This window comes from Marmota flaviventris, chromosome 8 (genome assembly GCF_047511675.1).
Source record: "Marmota flaviventris isolate mMarFla1 chromosome 8, mMarFla1.hap1, whole genome shotgun sequence".
Lineage (NCBI taxonomy): Eukaryota > Metazoa > Chordata > Mammalia > Rodentia > Sciuridae > Marmota > Marmota flaviventris.
The window spans coordinates 134,903,538-134,923,116 of record NC_092505.1 but is presented as its reverse complement, the minus strand read 5'-3'; the positions used below and the strand labels follow the sequence as shown (position 1 = coordinate 134,923,116).

Here is a 19,579-nt window from a genome sequence, read left to right as displayed (position 1 = left end):
GCTCTGGGCTCACTGCCATCTTGGGAGGTATATTGACAAAGAGACAGGGAAAAAGCTTGTAGAGATCCAGGAGTGGAAGGAGATGAGGCAAGGGTGCAATCAGACCCTGGGGGCTGGAACTTTAGAGATTTTTCTGGCTGCTTCCCCTCACCTTGGGTGCTGCGCAGAGTGATTCGATACTCAGTGGCACTGGGGACAGGGCTCCAGGACACTCGTACTCGCTGCCTAGGCAGTTCAGTTGCTTGTAGGTCCATCACAGGGCCCACAGGCTGTTCTGGTCCTGTTGGAGAGCACAGTGAGAGTTGATTTGGGTTCCTGACACTTTCCCCAGTTACTTAGTCAGGCTGAGAGTTCTCACCAGTGGGGACCACAGTTGCAGGAGTGGCCACTTCACGGCCCTCCAGCAGAGTGTAGAGTGTGAGGCGATATTCAGTGCCTGGCTGCAGCCTATCCAACTGGTAGTGAGTCACATCAGAAGGCAACACCACTTTCTGAGGTGGTTCTAAACCTGCAAGAAGACAGAGTCAGGTTAGCTGAAGCCAAACCCTGACCACTGCCTGCACAGCCCTCTCCCTGCACTGACCACTCTCACGATGCCACTCCAACCGATAGCCACGAGCCTCAGGCACCAAGTTCCAAGAAAGGAGAATGGATGTGGGTCCCAGAATGACAGGACGCAGGGTCTGCTCAACAGAGGAGTCTGACAAGGGCACATGGGACATGAATGGCCTCTTTACCCTACCCTGCCTGCCCACCCAGCCTAAAGAAAGTGCTCAGCCTTCTCACCAGTGCGGGCTGTCAGGGAAGTAGCAGGCCCCACACTATGGCCGAGTAGGGTGCTCACAGTCACCTCATAGTCCATGCCAGGCTCCAGGTCACGTAGCAACAATGACCCCTGCCCAGGGCCCAGCTCCTGCTGCTGTGTTTCCCCACCTGCATGGGGCAACATAGAGGGGTCAATGGGCCCTGCAGACTCATGACTCTATAATCTCATCTGAAGTGCAGGAACTACCCCATACCACTCTTCTCACTTACCACTGAGAACCCGCCATGTCACACGGTAACCAGTAGCACCTGGCACACTCCGCCAGGCCACCAGGAGGCTGTGGGCTGTGGTATTCTGGATAGTTAGCTCTGGCCCCTCTAGGGCAGCTGGGGGTAAATAGAATCAGGAGTGAGCAGGGATTCTGGGGCTGGAGGGTATTTAGGTGAATGGGGTCAGAAGTTGGTAGAATTACTCACTAGTCTGAGCTGTCCCACTCACAGTCTCACCAATACTATTGGCATAGAGGGCAACCACAGTCACTTGGTACTCAGTCAGTGGCCGGAGACCCTGCAGCCACATGCTGGTCTCACCAGCTGGGACATTCACCTGCCCAGGATTAGAGGTCACCTCATCTTATCCAGTCAAGTCCTCAGCCACCCTCCTATCACTTCTGACATCCTTACCTCCCGCAGTTCGCCTGGCAGTGGTTGTCCCAGCCCTGTCAAAGGAGTGTACTGGACCTTATAGCCAGTCACAGGGCCACTAGCTGCTGTCCACTGTACTCTCAGAGATTGACTGCTTGGCTCAGACAGCACCAGGTCCCGGGGGCCAGTTGTTGAATCAACAGCTGCCAATGAGGGAAATCAGGTGATGGGGCAGGAGGACCAGGGGTCTGAGCATATGTGATGGGTTCAGCACTCCCATGCTAGGGTTAGGTAAGTGGCCCAGGTTAGGGCACACAGTGTGGACAGGAACTCACAAGGCAAGGTCACAGGCACACCACCAGCAGTTGTGCACACTCTCCGGGAAATGAGGGGCAATAGGGTTCTCAAGATGCTGAAGTCATTGACGAAGAAGAAGAAATCATTGGTTGGCTGTGAGGCAACTCTCTTCAGTTCCTCAGGGTCAGCATTCTTGATTCCTGAGGCGATGCCCAATCAGGACTCAGTTGCCTGTATGTCCCATATGTCCACCCCAGCTGACCTGTCACCTAACTTAGTACTCACCCACAGCAAACAGCTTGACCCCTTGTCCCTTTAGCCTCTGGGCTGCTGTGTCTACCAGGTCCTGGGACTTCCCATCTGTGATCAGGATGCAGACCTAGAGCAGGTGCAGAGGCCAAATTAGGGCTGCTTTGGACATTTATTTTGGGGTCACCTTGGAAGGCCATGGTAGGGGTTAGGGATCACCTTGGGGATGCCAGGTCGGGCCAGCTGGGGCAGGAAGACATGGTCAGATACATGCAGAAGTGCAGCCCCTGTGCGAGTGTTGCCCCCCTTGTAGCTGAGCTCACGAATGGCACGAATCACATCATCCCCAGAGCCAAGTGCATCCAGGCCAAACTCTGTTCTGATAGGGGGAGGGAGCAACAGGCAAGGAGTCAGGACCTTGTCCAACCACAGTCTCCAGGAAGCCTCTGGCTGAGGCCTCTTAAGGGTGCCCTTTATTCTGTGATTCCTGCCCCCCATCACTAAAGCCTCCAAGTTAATAAACTCCCAAGGTGCTACTTTGTGTGCCACTTATGGCATCTGGTAGACCTGGAGCCCTTGAGGTTCTAGGGAGATAGGATGTCTGGTTACATAATTATATGTTGCCGGGTGCAATGGTGCACACCTGTAATCCCAGCAGCTAAAGAGGCTGAGGCAGGAGGATCAAAGCCAGCCTCAGCCACAGTGAGGCACTAAGAAACTCAGTGAGACCCTGTCTCTAAATAAAATACAAAATAGGGCTGGGGAGGCTGAGGTTGTGGCTCAGCAATAGAGTGCTTAGCTCATACATGTGGGGCACTGGGTTCGATCCTCAGCACCACAAAAAAAAAAAAAAAAAAAAAGGATAAATAAACAAAATAAAGGTATTGTATCCATACAACTAAAAAATAAAAATTAAAAAAAAATAGGGTTCGAGATGGGGCTTAGTGGTGGAGTGCCCTGAGTTCAATCCTGGGACCGCCCGCCCCCCCCCCCCAAAAAAAATATGTGGAAGATTCACTTGTGGGAAGGTGGACACTGCCAGTCAGAGAGCCCTTCTAGTGAATTGAGAGGCTTGAAAGAGAGAGCTAGAACATGAAGAGAGTTCCTGGGTCCCCTCCTGGACTCCAAATCTCTATCCAGATAAGGAAACAGAGCCTCCTGTGTTGGGCAGAGTACTAGCCTGGAAGTGTTTCAGGCATGAGCACTCTTCCCAGTGAATCTCTGTCCTGTCTCCAGAGGAGATGCTAGGGAGGGGCTCTCTGGGCTTCCCAAGGCCCCCATCTGGAAGGGCCTGGCCTACAGGTTTCTGGGCTCTGTACCCTGTCTGTAGAAGGGGTCTTGGTGAGGTCTACAGTTCCCTAGGGCCACTACTTACCGTGGGTCATCACTGTACTGAACTGCAGCAAAACGAACCCCCTGTGTACCCGCTGCCCCAGAGAAAGGCAGCACCAGCCCCTCCAGGAAGCCCCGCACTTCTCGGAAGTTGCCGCGGCCAATGGAGGAGGAGCCGTCCAGTAGAAACACGATGTCAGCGGCATAAAGGCGTGTGCAGGTCACTGGAGCCGAAAGGAAAGACTAAGACCTTTTCTGGGAGACCACCCATTTCCTCCAGGCACTGTGGTCCCCTGTGACTGAGGGGCAAGGTGGCGAGTAGGCCTCATATACTTATGCAAACTGGCCGGTTCTGTGTGGGCCTGGGAGCTTTGGAGGGAGCTACAATGGGACCCAGAGCACACTCTCCTGCAGAGAATTGGAAAGTACTGGGAGAGAGAGTTGCCCACACTGGTGTGGATCTATCTGGAACTGAGGTCAGTCTCAGGGGACCAGTGAAGAGTGGCATAAAGCAGAATACTCAGCATGCATCTAGGGTGCCAGAATTTGGGTCTGTGCAGGATAAGAGGCAATTTGGAAGAACCCAGCACCAGATTTTGGAGCATTTGAGGAGTCTGAGAGATTTAGGAGGCATTCCCCCAGGAGGAATCCATGGGGATTGTGGAGATATGGGGGAAGGTATTAGTGATGAAGGCCAAGTGGAGCCACGGGTGACAGGGTACTACGGGATTCTTCCTAGCTTGTGCCCACCTCTTTCCCTGGGCTGAGCCCACACTTTGGACGACCCCGTCAAGATCCCGGCACAGAGCGCGGCCAACAGGAGCCGCAGCTTCATCCTGGGTGATAGAAACGATCAGAGATACTCCCACCTCTGTCTCTTGCCCCGTCGGCTTTACTAGGTCCCAACTCAGTGTTCCCCCACCCCGAGTTCTGATCTTGCCTGTGAAACCGCCTGCTCCTGCAGCCGCCGTCGCTGCCGCCGCAGCCTCCGTACCGCAGGCACTTTGCAGAAAAGTCCCGATCCGGCGGGTGGAGCGGCGGGTGGAGCAGCGGGCGGGGACCAAAGATGGCCCGCCCTCACCCACCTCCCTGAGAGGTTACCGCCCTCACCCCTCTTTCCCCAGATAATATGACGCACTTAAGTGCAAAGCCCCCATCCTGCGTTCTGGGAATCCCCCCCCCCCCTTTCTTGACAGATGATGAGGGAGCTCCTCAACCCCATCTGGGATTACAAATCTTGTTCATTTAGGTCAGAGTGACCAGTCACGACAGCTGGAGGCTGAAATGTGAATAGGTTCCTGCAGACGAAAGGGTAGCAGCAGGATGGTGGGGGCGGGGGGGGGGGGCAGGGGCTACAGCTGAAGATGACTCACCCCCAACTAGGGGGTGCCCAGACAAGCCTGCAGGCCATGGGTCCCGACTAAGGACGCTCCTGTGAATCAGTCATGTTCTGTCTGGTGGGTCTCCTGTGCCCCACCCCAACCTCCTTGACAGAGCAGCCTCCAGCAAGAGGAAACTGAGCCTGAGGGAGATCAAGGCCCCATTGAGCTGGATATAACTAATGTATCCCTCCTCTTTGGAGGGAGAACCCAGGAGGAGGGAGAACCTGTATTATGCTTATGCCTAAGTGTCCATCCCAGTACCCCTGCACTTCCTACTATGACTATGGATGCATTCCAGCTGTATTTTCAGGGAGTGGGGTAGTCCATATGTGGAGGGTGAGACCACCCACTGTGGCAGCTGATCCCTTAGGAATCTACCTCCTGGTGTCCTCATCCCAAGCCAGGTCCCCCTACCTACATGTCCTTATTCTGATCTGCTGGAGTTCCTTCCTTCAATCTAGTCTTCCACCTAACTGCCCTACCAAGCCCAGAAGTCACTCTCAATATACTTATAGCTTCTTCCTTCATAAATACCACCTTCCTTCTCTTACTCCCCTCCCCTTAATCAGGCTGATTTCCCATCCCTCTCCTCCAGTTAACACTATGACTATAAACAGTCTCCACTTAGGCCCAGAGGAAGTGAGTCTTTGCATATGCATCTCTCTTCGGCTGGGTAACACTAAGGCAGACACTCCCAAGAAAAGCCAGCCCCCAGTTGGGTCCTGATCCCTGTTTTCTTGCCAATCCTAGATAATTCTGGGCAGCCCATTACATATCTACACTTACTGGGCCCCTTCCAATATGCTTGACCCTATAGCTTTCCTCCCATGGAGATCAATACATGGACTGAGTCAGGGAATGGGGATAGAATTTCTATTACATGTTTCCCCTTGAGTCTTTCTGGACTTTCTGGTATGGCCAAACCTCAGAGTGGTGAGGACCAGCCAATACTGCCTATTTTCCTGTTGCCCATGAAGGCTGGATCTGCCCATTTTCACTGTCTGCCACACCATCCCCCATCCCCAACTATCCTAGAACACAGTGCAGTGACCTTAGGGGACCCAAAACCCTTTTCCAAGGTCAAGGTCTCCTCAGCTGTGTCCCAGGACTCCCACCCCAACCTTGGAAGGTGTGCGCCAAGTAAGAGTAGCAGAAAACCAAACGACTTCTCATCAGAGACAGCTCCTGCTCCTAAGACTATCACCTCCTCTGTAAGGGTAGGTGAGAGCAGGGTCTCAGAGAAGGAATGCACAATATGGACATACATGTACACATGCATCCAGCCTTTAGGAAAAGACAGGAGACCCAGCTGAGAAAGTGGATATACAGGCAAAGCTCGCCAGAACTGAAGTGCACCCAGAAAGGAAGGGCTGCTGTGAGGGAGACACTCAGAAGATATTTGAGACAGGCTTTTGGGAAGGAAGAAAGCTAGGAATGAGTACATATAGCCTAAGGCATAGCCTTGGAGGCCAGTACCTACCTGTACTTCTTCCAGGGCACTGAGACCCCCCGAGTTCAAACTTCTCCATCCTATACTTCCCTAGACACTCCTTTCCTTGGTTTGATCGCCAGCTCTACTGAATGGCACTATGTCTCCAATCAAGGACTCTTCTTGGGGTTCTAGCTATATAGATCCTATTGTCTTAAGATGCCACCAAACTCCTCACCAGAATCATAGCTAAAGCTGGGCAGGTTGTCCCCTCCAATCCACTCCTCTCTAGATCTCCCAATACTACTGCTAGAGATTCTGTTCTGCAAGTACTTCCACAACCTACCCTAGCTCTCCCTATGGCCACAACCACAGCATGGTTCACCAGGACTACACAGAAATCCAGCCAAGTCCCTGTGCCAATGAAATCTCAGCTTTGACCAAGTCACATAGTAACCTCCAGTGCACCTCCCCAACATGCCTCTAAAGGAAATATCAAATGCCCCGAATAGAATGCAAAGAGACCAGATGACTCCCAGCGGCTCCAGCTCTTATGTCCAGTCCACCTGGCCTTTGGAGGACAGGCATTGGTGTAAAAATCAAGTGGCCTCCTCCAGGAGCTCAAACTTAGGGCAACAGACTTAGCAATGATCCCCCCCCTGCCTGGGTGCCACATCTCTTAAAGCTACTGGGGTTTGGTCCATCAAGGTTCTGTGCCACCCAACAGCTTTCCTCCAGTTGGTCACACAATAGGAAGATGATTTGCTAAATGCCCCAGTCCTAGGCCATAGGAGGCATTGGACAGATGTCTCCTAATTGACAACCTGCGGCATGAAGTGGGGGTAAGGGAAAGGCACTGGGTCAGAGTGAGACTGATTCAAGGTTTTGCCTATTTTCAGGCTAAGATGCTGGGGAGACTTCAGCATAGCCCTCTCTCCACAAAACTTGTCCCAGGACCCCTGCTCATGACTGCCAGCCAAAGACATCCTCAGAGGAGACTCAAGCCCCTCACTTCCTTTTTCACTCTTGGGCTCCCCAGGAACTTGAATGTGGAAAGACAGGGCAAGGGTACAGAAAGAGTCATACCTGCCCACCTGCTGTGGGGACCAGGACCCAAAGAGTTAAACAAAGGACAAGGCAGCTGAGAGCTCCAATAGGTCCTGACAGCCTCAAGAAATAAGGAGAGGGGAGGGGCCGGGTGTAGTGATGCATGCCTGTAATCCCAAGGGCTCCACAGGCTGAGGCAGGAGCATCAAAAGTTCAAAGCCAGCCTCAGCAAAAGTGAGGCGCTAAGCAATTCAGTGAGACCCTAAATAAATAAAATATAAAATAGGGCTGGGGATGTGGCTCAGTGGTCGAGTGCCCCTGAGTTCAATCCCTGGTACCCTCCCTCCTCCAACACACACACACACACACACACACACACACACACACCCACCCACAAAAAAAAAAAAAAATAGGGAGAGGGGCTGGGATTGTGACTCAGTGGTAGAGTATTTGCCTAGCATATGTGAGATACTAGGTTTGATCCTCAGCACCACATAAACAAATAAATAATGGCCATCTACAACTAAAAAAAAAAAAAAAAAGTTAAAAAAAAAAAAAAAAGAAATGGGGAGGGGATCTACAGCCTAACAACAGCTCAGGACTTGCCTGAGACAGATCTAGTGGAGGGAGGGGGCTTAGGCCCCACTGAGCTCAGGGCTATTCTTGGAGCCTGAGTCAGTGGCAAATCATGGCAAAGCATTCTTACTCTGCCTGTACAGGCAGCAGTTAGAAACCAAGAGAATTCCGTGCCCCAGGCTATCCTCTTCCAGGACTGAGAGTAAACACAAAGAAGGCTTCCTTAGGGAAAGTTCTTGGCCCCTCCTGATCTGTCCTACCAGACCAGGGACTGCCAGGAAGCAACTATGTGTAGGGTCTGCAGTGAGGGGTTTGCCACCCAAGCCCCTAGTTTCCAGGCTGGGACCCCTATTAGGACACAGGCTGGGGCTATTCCCATGAACTCCCACATCCCACTCTTGAGACAGGCTGGCTAATATGCCACATGCTGAGCAGAAACATCTGGAGTGGGTTCTTTACAAGCATCAGAGACTTCCGGCCTCTATGCTGCAGCCCCCAACTTACCCCTGGCTGAGAACACATCAGCCTGTGTGGGAGGGAAGGCAGAAGGATCCAGGGGATGTAGAACTGGTGGGAGGTGCTTGTTCCTCCATGAACTGAAGGACTCCATGCCAATAAAGGAAGTACAACACAATTCTCAACAGAGGACTTTATTGGTGGTATCTATTGCATGGGTTTGAGGTGCCAGAGTGGCATGTTTGTAGAGGGGGATCATGAGCCCCGATCCTACCCTCTTGCCTGCACAGGCATCCTGCCTAGAAGCGCAGCCAGAACATGCCACTACGGATCCGGTTGTAGTCAGGGAGCTGCTCGATTGGGCCTGTGGGGATAGGGTGAGGCGTCAGGGTGGGGTACCTGCTCTGTACAGGGACACCTGGCCCTGTGCCATACCCAGCTCAGAGCTGCTGCCCAGAGAAGCACAAGACAGGCTTTCAGTGAAGAGAGGGAAGACAACATTCCCCTAGGGGTGCAGAGCCTGTCCTTTCTTGCTCAGGCCCTTAGAGCCCCACCCAACAAACAGGGTGTCCGTTACCCGGTGGGTAAGGGATATTGATGAAGACACCTTGGCAGGGAGTCAGGGAGCTGCTGGGACAGGTTTTCTGAGCAAGAACTCCCTGGCAGCCACACTACTCTCAGGGGCCTCAAACTGCTTCTCTCAATGTAGGCTGGAGGTAGGGGAGCAGAAGTGGAAGGGGAGACTAGGACAAGGATCTGAGGAAAAGGACAAAAAGCAGACTTTCTAGACCACTCACCCATTCCAGCCACTGCTGGACACTGGTCATAGAAATACTTGGAGCAGACCTCACGCACCACATGGGCATCCACCTCCTGCAGGGAGAGGCAGAGGACAAACTGACTAATAGGCACTGGGCACCACCTCAGTCAGCCAGCCTCCTCCAGCTGACCAAGATCTCCCACATGTACTGTGGAACATTTCCCTCATCCAAAAAGGGTGGCAAGGTTTTCCCTACTGTAGACATCCATGGACATCACCTATCCCTACAGTCATTAGTGCCTTTGCCCTTCCTTCTGACTACATCACCCCTATGGGTGACAGCTACCTAGGACAATAGAGATGCCTATGGGAACAGTCTCCCATCAGGCATCAACATCCCACCCCCTTTCAGGGTTCTGCTAGGCCAAGACTCCAGAACCTCTCCCAGGGGCCCATGTTACCGCAATCCGGCTCTCCCACTCAGCCAGGGGGATGCGGCGGCCATATGTCAGGAGGCTGCGTCCAATATCCTCACACACAGGAGTGGTGCCTTTAATGGTGGGGAAAGCTTAGAGATCTACCCAGTCCAATCTTGAACCCACATATACACATAAAATCCCTGGCATCAGGTTAACAAAGACCTTGCTCTGACTCCAGACCACAACCATCACTTTTCTAACAACCTATTTCCACAGTGATGGGCTACCCCCATGTCTACCTAAAGCTTCAAACCCCTGTAGTTGGGGTGGTGGAGCATGGCATGACCTTCAACGTTTTCTTTTCCAATCTTGGTTTGTAATAATGGCTACAATGAGCTGTCACTGCCAGGATGCACTATTCTACCCCTTCCTTTAGGGATAAAGGGCTCACCATCCAGATGAGATACCAGGGCATTTCTTAGGATGTTTTTGCCCCGAGTAACCTCACTTTCCGTGGCACTGGTACACAGGCGCATCCTAAAGCAGGGAGTAAAGGACAGGTATATGGTAGTGTTCATTGTGACAAGTGCGTTGACTCTTAACCTCCCACCTCTCTGGTCAGATTTCTATCCCACCCAGTAGTTCCCAGCTGCCACTCACCACTGGCCCTGCAGGAAGAATATCATGTCATCGATGCTCATACGGTCACAGACGAAGTGTGCACCCAACAACCCAGTCTCTGCATAGCAGATATTGAAGGTCTGGAAACTCTGGCACAGCTTGTTGGCCACAGCAACTGAAGCCAGTGGGCTGGACAGGTGCTGCCAGGGGCACAAATGGTTAGCACCCCCTCTTATCTCTGGCCCATATACCCTGAGACCCACAGCTTAGTACTCCCTTTTCTTTCCTTTTTTTTGAGGGGGGTGGGGGGCGGGGTGGTGTACCAGGGATTGAACTCAGAAGCACTCAACCACTGAGCCACATCCCCATTTTTTTTTTTTTGTATTTTATTTAGAGACATGCTCTGGGTTGTTTAGTGCCTTGATTTTTTCGCTGAGGCTGGCTTTGAATTTGCGATCCTCCCATCTCAGCCTCCCAAGCTGCTGGGATTACAGGCATGCACCCGGCAGTACTCTCTTCTTTGAAGGCAATGTCCTATGCTCAATCCTGACACTTACCACGCCACCACCGTAAGTGCAGTCGTAATGGCCAATTATGGCATTGGCCACTTGGAGGGCCACATTGTCTGGGTTGGACCAACCAGGTCCCTCTACTGCAATGGCCACATGGGCCAAGGGCAGGGCATCATCACGGTGGCGAATCTGAAAGAGTACATGTCAAGGGCTGAGGAACAGTATAGCCAGACTTCCAGGACAAACAGAAAGGATGGCTGGTGTGGGTGAAGCATGCACATATGTGTAAAATCATCCTCAGGCAACAGGCACAAGACCCTTTCCCTACTTCTGAGTCATTATGGGGTCACATGCATATGAGGGTTCTCTCAAAATCCCCAGTTGACAACAGCATCCCTGCCCACCAGGCAGCACACCTCGCTTCCAGTGAAGCGGCACGGACTTAGAGTAGGCACGGTGTCATCTGGGTATGTCGCAGAGACGCTGCTGAAGTGCTTCTGGGCGAGGTCTAGCAGTTGACGATGCTCCACTCCTGAGGACATGGGCAATGGAGTTACTGGCTAGCCAGGGGGAATCACAGACAGGTGCAAGACCCTATGTCCTGTCTCAGTGGGAGACAGCAGAAGGAAAATACAACATTGAGATAAAATGAGGGAAGAGGAGCATCTGTCAAATGACCCTATCTCACAGGCAAGAAAGACACTTCAGGATCAAATAGTTCCCATGGTGTCAGGCAAAAGAGAAAAGCAGCATTTTTTTTTTTTTTTTTGGTACTTGGGATTGAACTCAGCAGCGCTTAATCACTGAATTACATCCCCAGTCCTTTTGTATATTTTGTTTTAGAGACAGGGTCTTTCTAAGTAGCTGAGGCTGGCTTTGAACTCACGATCCTCCTACCTTAGTCTCCTGAGATACTGTAACACCATGCCTAGCAAAAACAGCACTTTAAAAATGGGCAGCCATGGAACTGGGTAGAGCACTTGCCTAGCATGCGGGAGGAACTAGGTTCAATCCTCAGCACCACATAAAAATAAAATAAGGGTATTGTGTCCACCTATAGCTAAAAATATATATTAAAACAAACAAACAAACAAAAAAGGCCAGATATGGGGGCACATGCCTGTAATCCCAGCGGCATGGAAGGCTGAGGCAGAAGGGTCATGAGTTCAAAGCCAGCCTCAGCAATTGTGAGGCATTAAGCAACTCAAAATAAAACACAAAACAGGGCTGGGGATATGGCTCAGTGGTTGAATGTCCCTGAGTACAATCCGCAGTAACCCCCACCCCCAAAAAAAGGGCTGCCATGACCCGGGCACACACCTGTAATTCCAGCAGCTTGGGAGGCTGAGGCAGGAGGACTACAGCCTCAGCAAGATCCTACCTTAAAATAAAAAATAAAAAAGGGCTGGGGATATGGCTCAATGCTTAAGTGCCTCTGGGCTCAATCCCTGATACAAAAAAAAAAGGTGGAGAATGCTGCTATGTGACGTAAGTGCCGATTCTCATTCTAGAAGCATCATCTCACCTGTATCAAGAACAAGACTGGTGCTCCTGGGAATAAGGTCACGGGGATGCCTTGTCCCTCAAGCCCTACTACAAGCAGATCTGGGTGCTGGTCATGAAAGCAGTGGCAAGTGAGAGGCACAAAGAGGTGCTATTGCAGGGCTATAATGAATTCTGGTGTCCCTGAGAGCTGAGAACACTTACAAGGAGCATCACAAACTTATACCCTCAGGACTCCTTTCCAGGTCTCACCTCCTCAGTTCCACAAGAGGCCTCTGCTGCCCCAGTGATTTAACCAGTAATCACTATGGCAGTGGACAGCCTGCCCCAGTTCTGCTATCACTCGAAAAGTCTGTGTTAGTAGCTCACACTGCCCTTGGTCCCAGGTTTCCTGGCTCTAAATCCCTCAGTTATGCTCTTCCTATCAGTCTTTTTCACCTACCCAGTTGCCAAGACCATAAGCAGGAAGCATTTTGAACCTCCTCCCCTACCCACATCCAGATCTGTATGAGGTTTTCAACTACAGAACTTAAGTCTAGAAAACCTAAGTCTCTCCTTAGCTCCTGCTATCTCTCTCCAGGCATGTGCCACACCTCATCCCTAGTTAGCCTGCTCTGCTCTGGCCCCACTCAGTAGAACAAATCTTAAAATAAATTACCAGAACATGACACCCCTGCCAAGGTCCTCCATTCCCCACCTAACAAATACCTACCATCCTTCGGGCCTCTGGCAAAAGACTCATGCTTCACCTGTCCCCACTATAACTAACTCTGAACTCCCCTAACATTTTGTGCCTTCAATGTGCTTCCCAACTCATCATGTATATGCATCATCACATATCCAATGTCTGGTTCACCCAATGGCAATGAATGGCAAGGCCTACCCAGGAGCTTATGTCCCTCAACAGCCACGAACTAGTTATCCTAGCACCAGGGGGGACAAAGAGAGGCCTGAGCCCTAGGGAGGGGCCAGCAGTCCAACTGAGGCATGTATTAGATGAGGAGTGTACCTGTGTGGCTAGTCCTAGTAATGGCAGAAGGGCAGAATTCTACCCTATCTTGAAAGCAAAGGAGAGAGATCATTCCCCTCAAGGACAGGAACAAGGTCCCTTGGAGTGAAGATGGGGGTTCTGACTACAAAGGCCAGGCTTCACTTACCCAGAGCTTCAAGGAGCCCATCACTCACCTCCTGCTGCTGCCAGCACCATGCGAGGGGCCTTGTAATGCCTGCTTAGATACTCAGTCAAGTCTGCACGAGACAATTTCCTGTAAAACATACAGCCCATATGGATCAAGTTCTCTACCAATCCATAGCAACTTGGATATAATGGAACTGAGAAGAGACATGGCCTCTCTGAAGAGGCCCTATTACATCTTCATCTCTACCAACCACTCTTTCAAGGCCCAGAGTGGAGCCCCCATCTGGCCCTGCCTCACATGTGCCCTCAGGACAGTCTCACAGCCCTCTCTGAGGTGTGAGCTGACGCTGTGTGACTCTGTGTGACTCGAGGGGCAGGGTCAGAGCTCTCAAACACCTCCCACCTGCAAGCCAAATGTTCCCTCCTTAGATTATAAGGGCATACATGGAAACATACCCTAAAACAAAGCCCAAGATTGAAGTGAAGACCACACAGCCATTTAAATAGGTTCACAGGGACCATATGGCAATACAGAAACTGTCTCCAATTGCAGAAAATTAGGAAAATAAACAACACAGACAGTCAGTTCTCACCTGACATTCTCACTGGGCCCTTCCACAGCCTGGGCTAAAGGTGTGCCTTGGAACGCTGTTGCATGCAAGTAGTCAAAGACCACATCCCGCAAGGATGCATCATTCTCCTGCATTTCCCGCAGGATCACGTCTCGTTCCTTTTCAATCTGGGAGTCTTCCAGGCTGCAGTTCTGCACAATGTCAGCCAGTAGCTCCACGACTGGACACAAGGACATGTTCAGGTGTCCAGTGGAGACCAATGACAATACAAAATCCCAAGTCTGGCATCTCCTACTGCTGTCCATCCCTACTGGTCATCCTGCCATAAGGCCACAACCCATGGGTAATCAATTCTGCAGCCTGTCCAGGGGCTCCTGGGGCTCCTCTGCTCCCCTAGAGTTATATTCTTCTGTTTCAAACCCTCTCCTCTAAGCATTACCTTTCGGCAGGTCACTGGACAGTGCCTTGATGTAGTAAGCTGTGTGCTCCCGAGTGCTATAGGCATTCAGATGGGCCCCCATGTTCTCCACCTCCTTCTCCAGGGCATTGCTAGGCCGATTCTTTGTTCCCTGAAACCAGACATCAAGAACACCAATCATGAGACACAAAAGAAGCCCGGGAACTCTGCCCTCACAGGCTAATCCCCAAAGGACTAGTAGTCCACAAGTACCTTCTTCCACAAAGATTGTGGGGTAGGGATGTAGGGCCCAGAGTTTGTATGCACTGAGCCTTCAATGTGCTTCCCAACTCATCATGTATGCATCATCACATATCCAATGTCTGGTTCAACCAATGGCAATGAATGGCAAGGCCTACCCAGGAGCTTATGTCCCTCAACAGCCACAAACTAGTTATCCTAGCACCAGGGGGGACAAAGAGAGGCCTGAGCCCTAGGGAGGGGCCAGCAGTCCAACTGAGGCATGTATTAGATGAGGAGTGTACCTGTGTGGCCAGTCCTAGTAAAGGCAGAAGGGCAGAATTCTACCCTATCTTGAAATCAAAGGAGAGAAGTCATTCCCCTCAAGGACAGGAACAAGGTTCCTTGGAGGTCCCTTGCAGGCCTTGAGCTGACCAAGGTCACAGTATCATGGGTCAAAAGAACAGAGATGATCAGGGTTAGGATAGAAGGTTGTGGAAAAAGCAAGTATTGCCCAACATTCATAATAACCTGTCTTTACTAATACTCCACATCCCCTGACAGCCATGATCATGGCTATGTTCAAACGATGTGACCTACCCCTAAACACATGCCATTCATATGAATCTGTGTGTCTGTGTGTGTGTGTAAAAGCTCCATAAGTCAGGCATGAACATACCAGCCTGGTGAAAACTGGGGCTTCTGTAGGCATTTGGGTTTTCTCAGCTCTGAGGACTTCATACAGGGAGTCACACATAAGTGCTCAATCAGAAGACAATAAGCTCACATGATTTCTTCCAGAAAGACCAGCTAGAGTCACTCCCCAACTGAGGTCCATAATTAGGAGGTTAATTTTTCTGATCTTCAACCTCAAAACAGGCAGCCCTAAGCCCAGGGAAGAAAAAAACTTCACAGGCCTCACCTTGAAAGCTAGATGCTCCACAAAGTAGCCTGCTCCATTGTTCTTTTCAGTCTCATAACGACTGCCAGCATCAATCCATACTCCCACCTGCACAAGAAGTCACCAGCAAATAAACAAAACATCCTTGTACCACTCACAATGCACCCTGAATAATTCAGCATAAGGCCCACATAGGGCCTTATGGATCCCAAGGTGAGGGAAAGCTTTCCCAGTAAGGACCCCTGTACTTGGAGTTACAGCAGAGCCCATGGCACAGAGAACCAACCAATGGCTACTCACACTGCATCACTGCTCCTTCCATGTTTTTTTTTTTTTTAATACTAGGGATTGAGCCAAGGAGGTACTCCACCACCAAGTTAAACCCCCAACCCTTTTTATTATTCAAGAGAGGACCACACTAAGTTGCCAAGACTGGCCCCAAACTTGCAATCCTTCTGACTTAGCCTCTCAAGTAGCTGGGATTACAGGCAAGTGTCACAGCTCCTGGTACCCAGTGACATATCTAACTGTACCCATTTACCTGATCCCACCACCACCATAAAGTTTTTAAATTTACTATCTTTTCAGTTGATTCTATTTTATCTAGGCTTGAAGTCTATCATTTGCAAAGAACACTTATTTTCTCCATTCTAAAAATTCTGCTTTGTTCTGTTTTAAAATATTTTTATTAATTGTTGATGGACTTTATTTTACTTATTTATTTACTTACTTACTTACATGCAGTGCTGAGAATCAACGCAGTGCCTCACATGTACTAGGCAAGTGCTCTACCACTGAGCCACAATCCCAGCCCCTGATGATGATTTTATCCTTTCATTTTTAAGGAAGAAGATGCTATATATTTTATCATATTAAGGAAGTAACCTTCTAGTGACTTTGTCTTCTTGGTTCTAGGAGTTGAACCCAAGGGGCGCTTTGCCTCTAGGCTGGCCTCAGACTTGCAATCTTCTTGCCTCAGTTGCTGAGGATAACAGGCATATGCCATCACATTTGGCTCTTTCTTCTTTCTTTTTCAAGATAGGGAGGAGGTTCTTACCATGTTGCCCAGGCTGACCTCAAACTCCTGGGCTCAAGTGACCCTCTTGCCTGAACCTCCCAAGGACTTAGGACCACAAGTGTATGCCATTGTGCCCAGCTTAACTTTTTTTTTTTAAAGAGAGAGAGAATTTTTTAATATTTATTTTTCAGTTTTCGGCAGACACAACATCTTTGTTTGTATGTGGTGCTGAGGATCGAACCCGGGCCACACGCATGCCAGGCGATCGCACTACCGCTTGAGCCACATCCCCAGCCCCCCAGCTTAACTTTTACTTATTTATTTTGCAGTTCTAGAGATAAAACTTGGGCCTTACCCATGCTAGGCAAGTGCTCTACCACTGAGCTACACACCCCAGGCTGAAAAAAAATCAAGGTTTTAATCGGAGTCACCAAATACTGTCAAGTGTCTCCCTGACACCCAATGAAAGAATCTTAAAATTTTAACTGCCTCCTGGTATGCTGTGAAACACCCCCCACATGGTCACAATGGTCTATCCTTTTAATTTACTATTTGTTCACAGATGATTTAAGTTTTTCACATCTCATTTCCAACAAGATATTGATGTACCTATCTATGTTTATCTTAGATGAACATGTTATTTCAAATCCATATCTCAGAAAGGAAGATGCATTTTCTACTCTACAGTATCCTTTGACACAGAAGCTTTCTAGACAGGCTTTGGGTCAGATGCCATATAACAATAAAGTTGCCTACCACTGTTTCCTGTGTTCAGTAACAACCTGTATGACAGGACATTATCTGTTCCTGGAAAAGTGAAAGAATTTGCCAATAAAAACATCTGGCCCTGGAGCTGGTGTGTATATGGAAGAGGAAGGATTATTTCTTGGGAATCTTCTCACCTACTCATACATCTAGTCAAAGTTTCTATCCTTGAGTCAATTTTTTTTTTTAATTATTTTTTAGTTGTAGTTGGATACAATATGTTTATTTGATTTATTTATTTATTTATTTTTATGTGGTGCTGAGGATCAAACCCAGGGCCTCATGCATGCATGCTAGGCAAGCCATCTACCACTGAACTACAATCCAGCAACTGCATCCCCTCAAATGCATTTCTTGAAGTGTATTCCTGTTCTAGCTTGGAAGTTGTGATCTTGGCTGCGAGGCTGAGAAATGTGGACCTCTGTAAGGCACCTAAAAATCTCTGAATCCCACACTTCATTTTTTTTTCAAGACAAGGACGCCATTTCTTCTCTCATATTTTTCTTAGCAAAGCAAAACGCTGTAAGGGAATTTGGCCCCCTACTTGGCAGGCAGCAAGTGTTTAAGGATTGTTGGCTAAAAGCGAACACTACCCCATGAAGTTAAGGCTGGGCAGGAATCAGGGATTGGGACAATCTGGCAGTGAGTGGGCCATACTCTGAAACCAGACCATAGAGAAGAAGGTCACACCACGACCTAAGAAAAGATGGCCCAATCTGGAGGTCCCCCGCTCCTCGACAGAACTGCCCACTCACCGTGCAGGTAGGTTGGGAGGACTGCTCCGAGGCCACTCGCAGCCCATTGTCCAATACGCTGACCTGTGTCTCTGGCACACTCTGGAGGGCCTGGGCGAAGGTTGCGGCACCCCGTAAGGCAAGCGCCCTCAGCACTGCCGGCTGCGAGAAGGGACAGGCGGCGAGTGAGGACCGGGTTAGAGAATTGCTCCCCAGCACCCGGGTCCGCTGTGAGACCCCTATTCCCAACCGCGGGCCAGCAGCAGGAAGACGTCCATTCCCGCAGTCGGCCATGACCTTTCCATGGCCCTGACCTGGTGACCTCCCCACTTCAACCCGCCACTGCTAATGGCCTACTCCTCTTCTGAGTCCCGAAGCCCTGAGCCCCGCAGTCCAGCGTTATCGCGGCCACCTCACCGAGCGGCGAGCGCGCAGAAGAGTTTGTGCCCCGGTGCCCGCTGCACGGCAAACTGCGGACGCCGCCATCTTGTAGCCCAGTTAGTGCGCAGTCGCGTCACACATGCGCAGAGCGGCGGGGTGAAGCCTGGGGCGTCGGCGCAGTACCGAAGACTTGGCGCTCGGTCGCCGCCTAGCGGGCAGCAGTAGCTATTCACAACAGCTAGTGGCTGGTTTTGTGTGCGAGTTCAGCAGTGCCTGTCCGGCATCAGTCCACCAGGCTGTAGGTCAGCTTGCGCAGCAGCACCGGCCATCCAGGCCATCCAGTCTGTCCACCCTTCGTAGGCAGAGTGCACGGTTTCTCATCAAGTGGAGGCGTCTGTAATCCTCTGCATGCCAAGAGCAGAATCTGGCGGGCCGGGAGTGCAGCTATAGTGTTCCCTGTGTCTGGGTCCAGGGCATAAAACACCAGCGTGAAATACTGAAACTATGAAGTGGCCATGAAACAATAACAATTTTCTCTTTAAAGGAATGAAATAGGGCTGGGGTTGGAGCTCAGTGATAGAGCGTTTGCCTATTATGTGTGAGGCCCTGGGTTCGATCCTCAGCATCACATAAAAATAAATAAATAAATAAATAAAGGCATGGGTGGGGGGACTTTTAAAAAAAAAGAATGAAGTAGGGCTGGAAATGTAATTCAGTGGCGGAGTGCTTGTCTGGCATGCCTGAGGCACTGGGTTCCATTCCCAGCACCCCGCGGTGCGCCGGTGGGGGCTTGAATGAAGTATTTCAGGCGTGCTGGCACACACCTGTAAACTCGGCAAATTTGAGACCAGCCTGATAAATTCTGATAAATTTAGAGAAGACCCTGTATCAAAAATTAAAAGGACAGCCAGCATCATGGTGCACACCTGTAATCACAGCAGCTCAGGAAGCTGAGGCAGGAGGATCATGAGTACAAAGCCATCCTCAGCAATTTAATGAGGCCCTAAGCGACTCAGTGAGACCCTGCCTCTAAATAAACTACAAATAAAGGGGGCGGGGTACTGGGATGGGGCTCGGTGGCTGGGTAAGTGCCCTTGGGTTCAATCCAGGTACAAAAAAAATTTTTTTTTAATTAAAAAAAGACAGGTTTCTTGACTTATATAAGAACAAATATTTGAATGTGTTTATTTGCTTCATAACTTGCTCAAGTGCCCACATTGAAAAAATTAGAATGGAAGATGTTCAAGAATCAAGATGGATATCTTGAGTGGTTGGTTTATAGAATAGCCCAGTAATGATGGGAGCTTTCCAGAAATAATAAAGCCATTACCTAGATCCTAATGGGGAGAAATTTCTGAAATGGTTAAAACCAGACTCCTGAAAAGTATATGAAGCACCCAAGGCCAGAGAGGATGAACAACGGTTTCTCCAGGAGGTGAA

The 19,579-nt window shown here is 50.1% G+C and overlaps 2 protein-coding genes across 3 annotated transcripts in view; both read right to left on the bottom strand.

The window, feature by feature from the left end:
• The window catches only part of Col7a1 (collagen type VII alpha 1 chain), a 32,799-nt gene extending 28,676 nt beyond the window's left edge, over window positions 1–4,123 (bottom strand). Inside the window, exons 1-12 of one of the 2 annotated variants that reach the window (XM_027933903.2) lie at window positions 4,039–4,123; window positions 3,332–3,512; window positions 2,176–2,335; window positions 1,993–2,086; window positions 1,746–1,907; window positions 1,450–1,613; window positions 1,243–1,372; window positions 1,036–1,152; window positions 787–933; window positions 584–700; window positions 359–508; window positions 152–280 (exon numbers count right to left, since the gene is read on the bottom strand). In XM_027933903.2, coding sequence (XP_027789704.2) covers window positions 152–280; window positions 359–508; window positions 584–700; window positions 787–933; window positions 1,036–1,152; window positions 1,243–1,372; window positions 1,450–1,613; window positions 1,746–1,907; window positions 1,993–2,086; window positions 2,176–2,335; window positions 3,332–3,512; window positions 4,039–4,123 — 1,636 coding nt within the window. Of the gene's footprint in view, window positions 1–151; window positions 281–358; window positions 509–583; window positions 701–786; window positions 934–1,035; window positions 1,153–1,242; window positions 1,373–1,449; window positions 1,614–1,745; window positions 1,908–1,992; window positions 2,087–2,175; window positions 2,336–3,331; window positions 3,513–4,038 lie in introns of those variants that run through there. The other variant, XM_071615750.1, reaches the window with a different exon arrangement.
• Window positions 4,124–8,356: 4,233 nt separating this feature from the next.
• On the bottom strand, window positions 8,357–18,286 carry Uqcrc1 (ubiquinol-cytochrome c reductase core protein 1). Its single transcript, XM_027933787.2, has 13 exons — window positions 18,176–18,286; window positions 17,780–17,920; window positions 15,263–15,349; window positions 14,143–14,272; window positions 13,725–13,923; window positions 13,179–13,258; window positions 10,907–11,022; window positions 10,536–10,679; window positions 10,018–10,178; window positions 9,809–9,894; window positions 9,400–9,488; window positions 8,976–9,051; window positions 8,357–8,542 (listed from the first exon to the last, which is right to left on the bottom strand). Exons 1-13 carry the CDS (start codon window positions 18,242–18,244, stop codon window positions 8,478–8,480), a joined length of 1,443 nt encoding a protein of 480 aa, XP_027789588.1. The 5' UTR covers window positions 18,245–18,286; the 3' UTR covers window positions 8,357–8,477.
• Window positions 18,287–19,579: the final 1,293 nt, after the last annotated feature.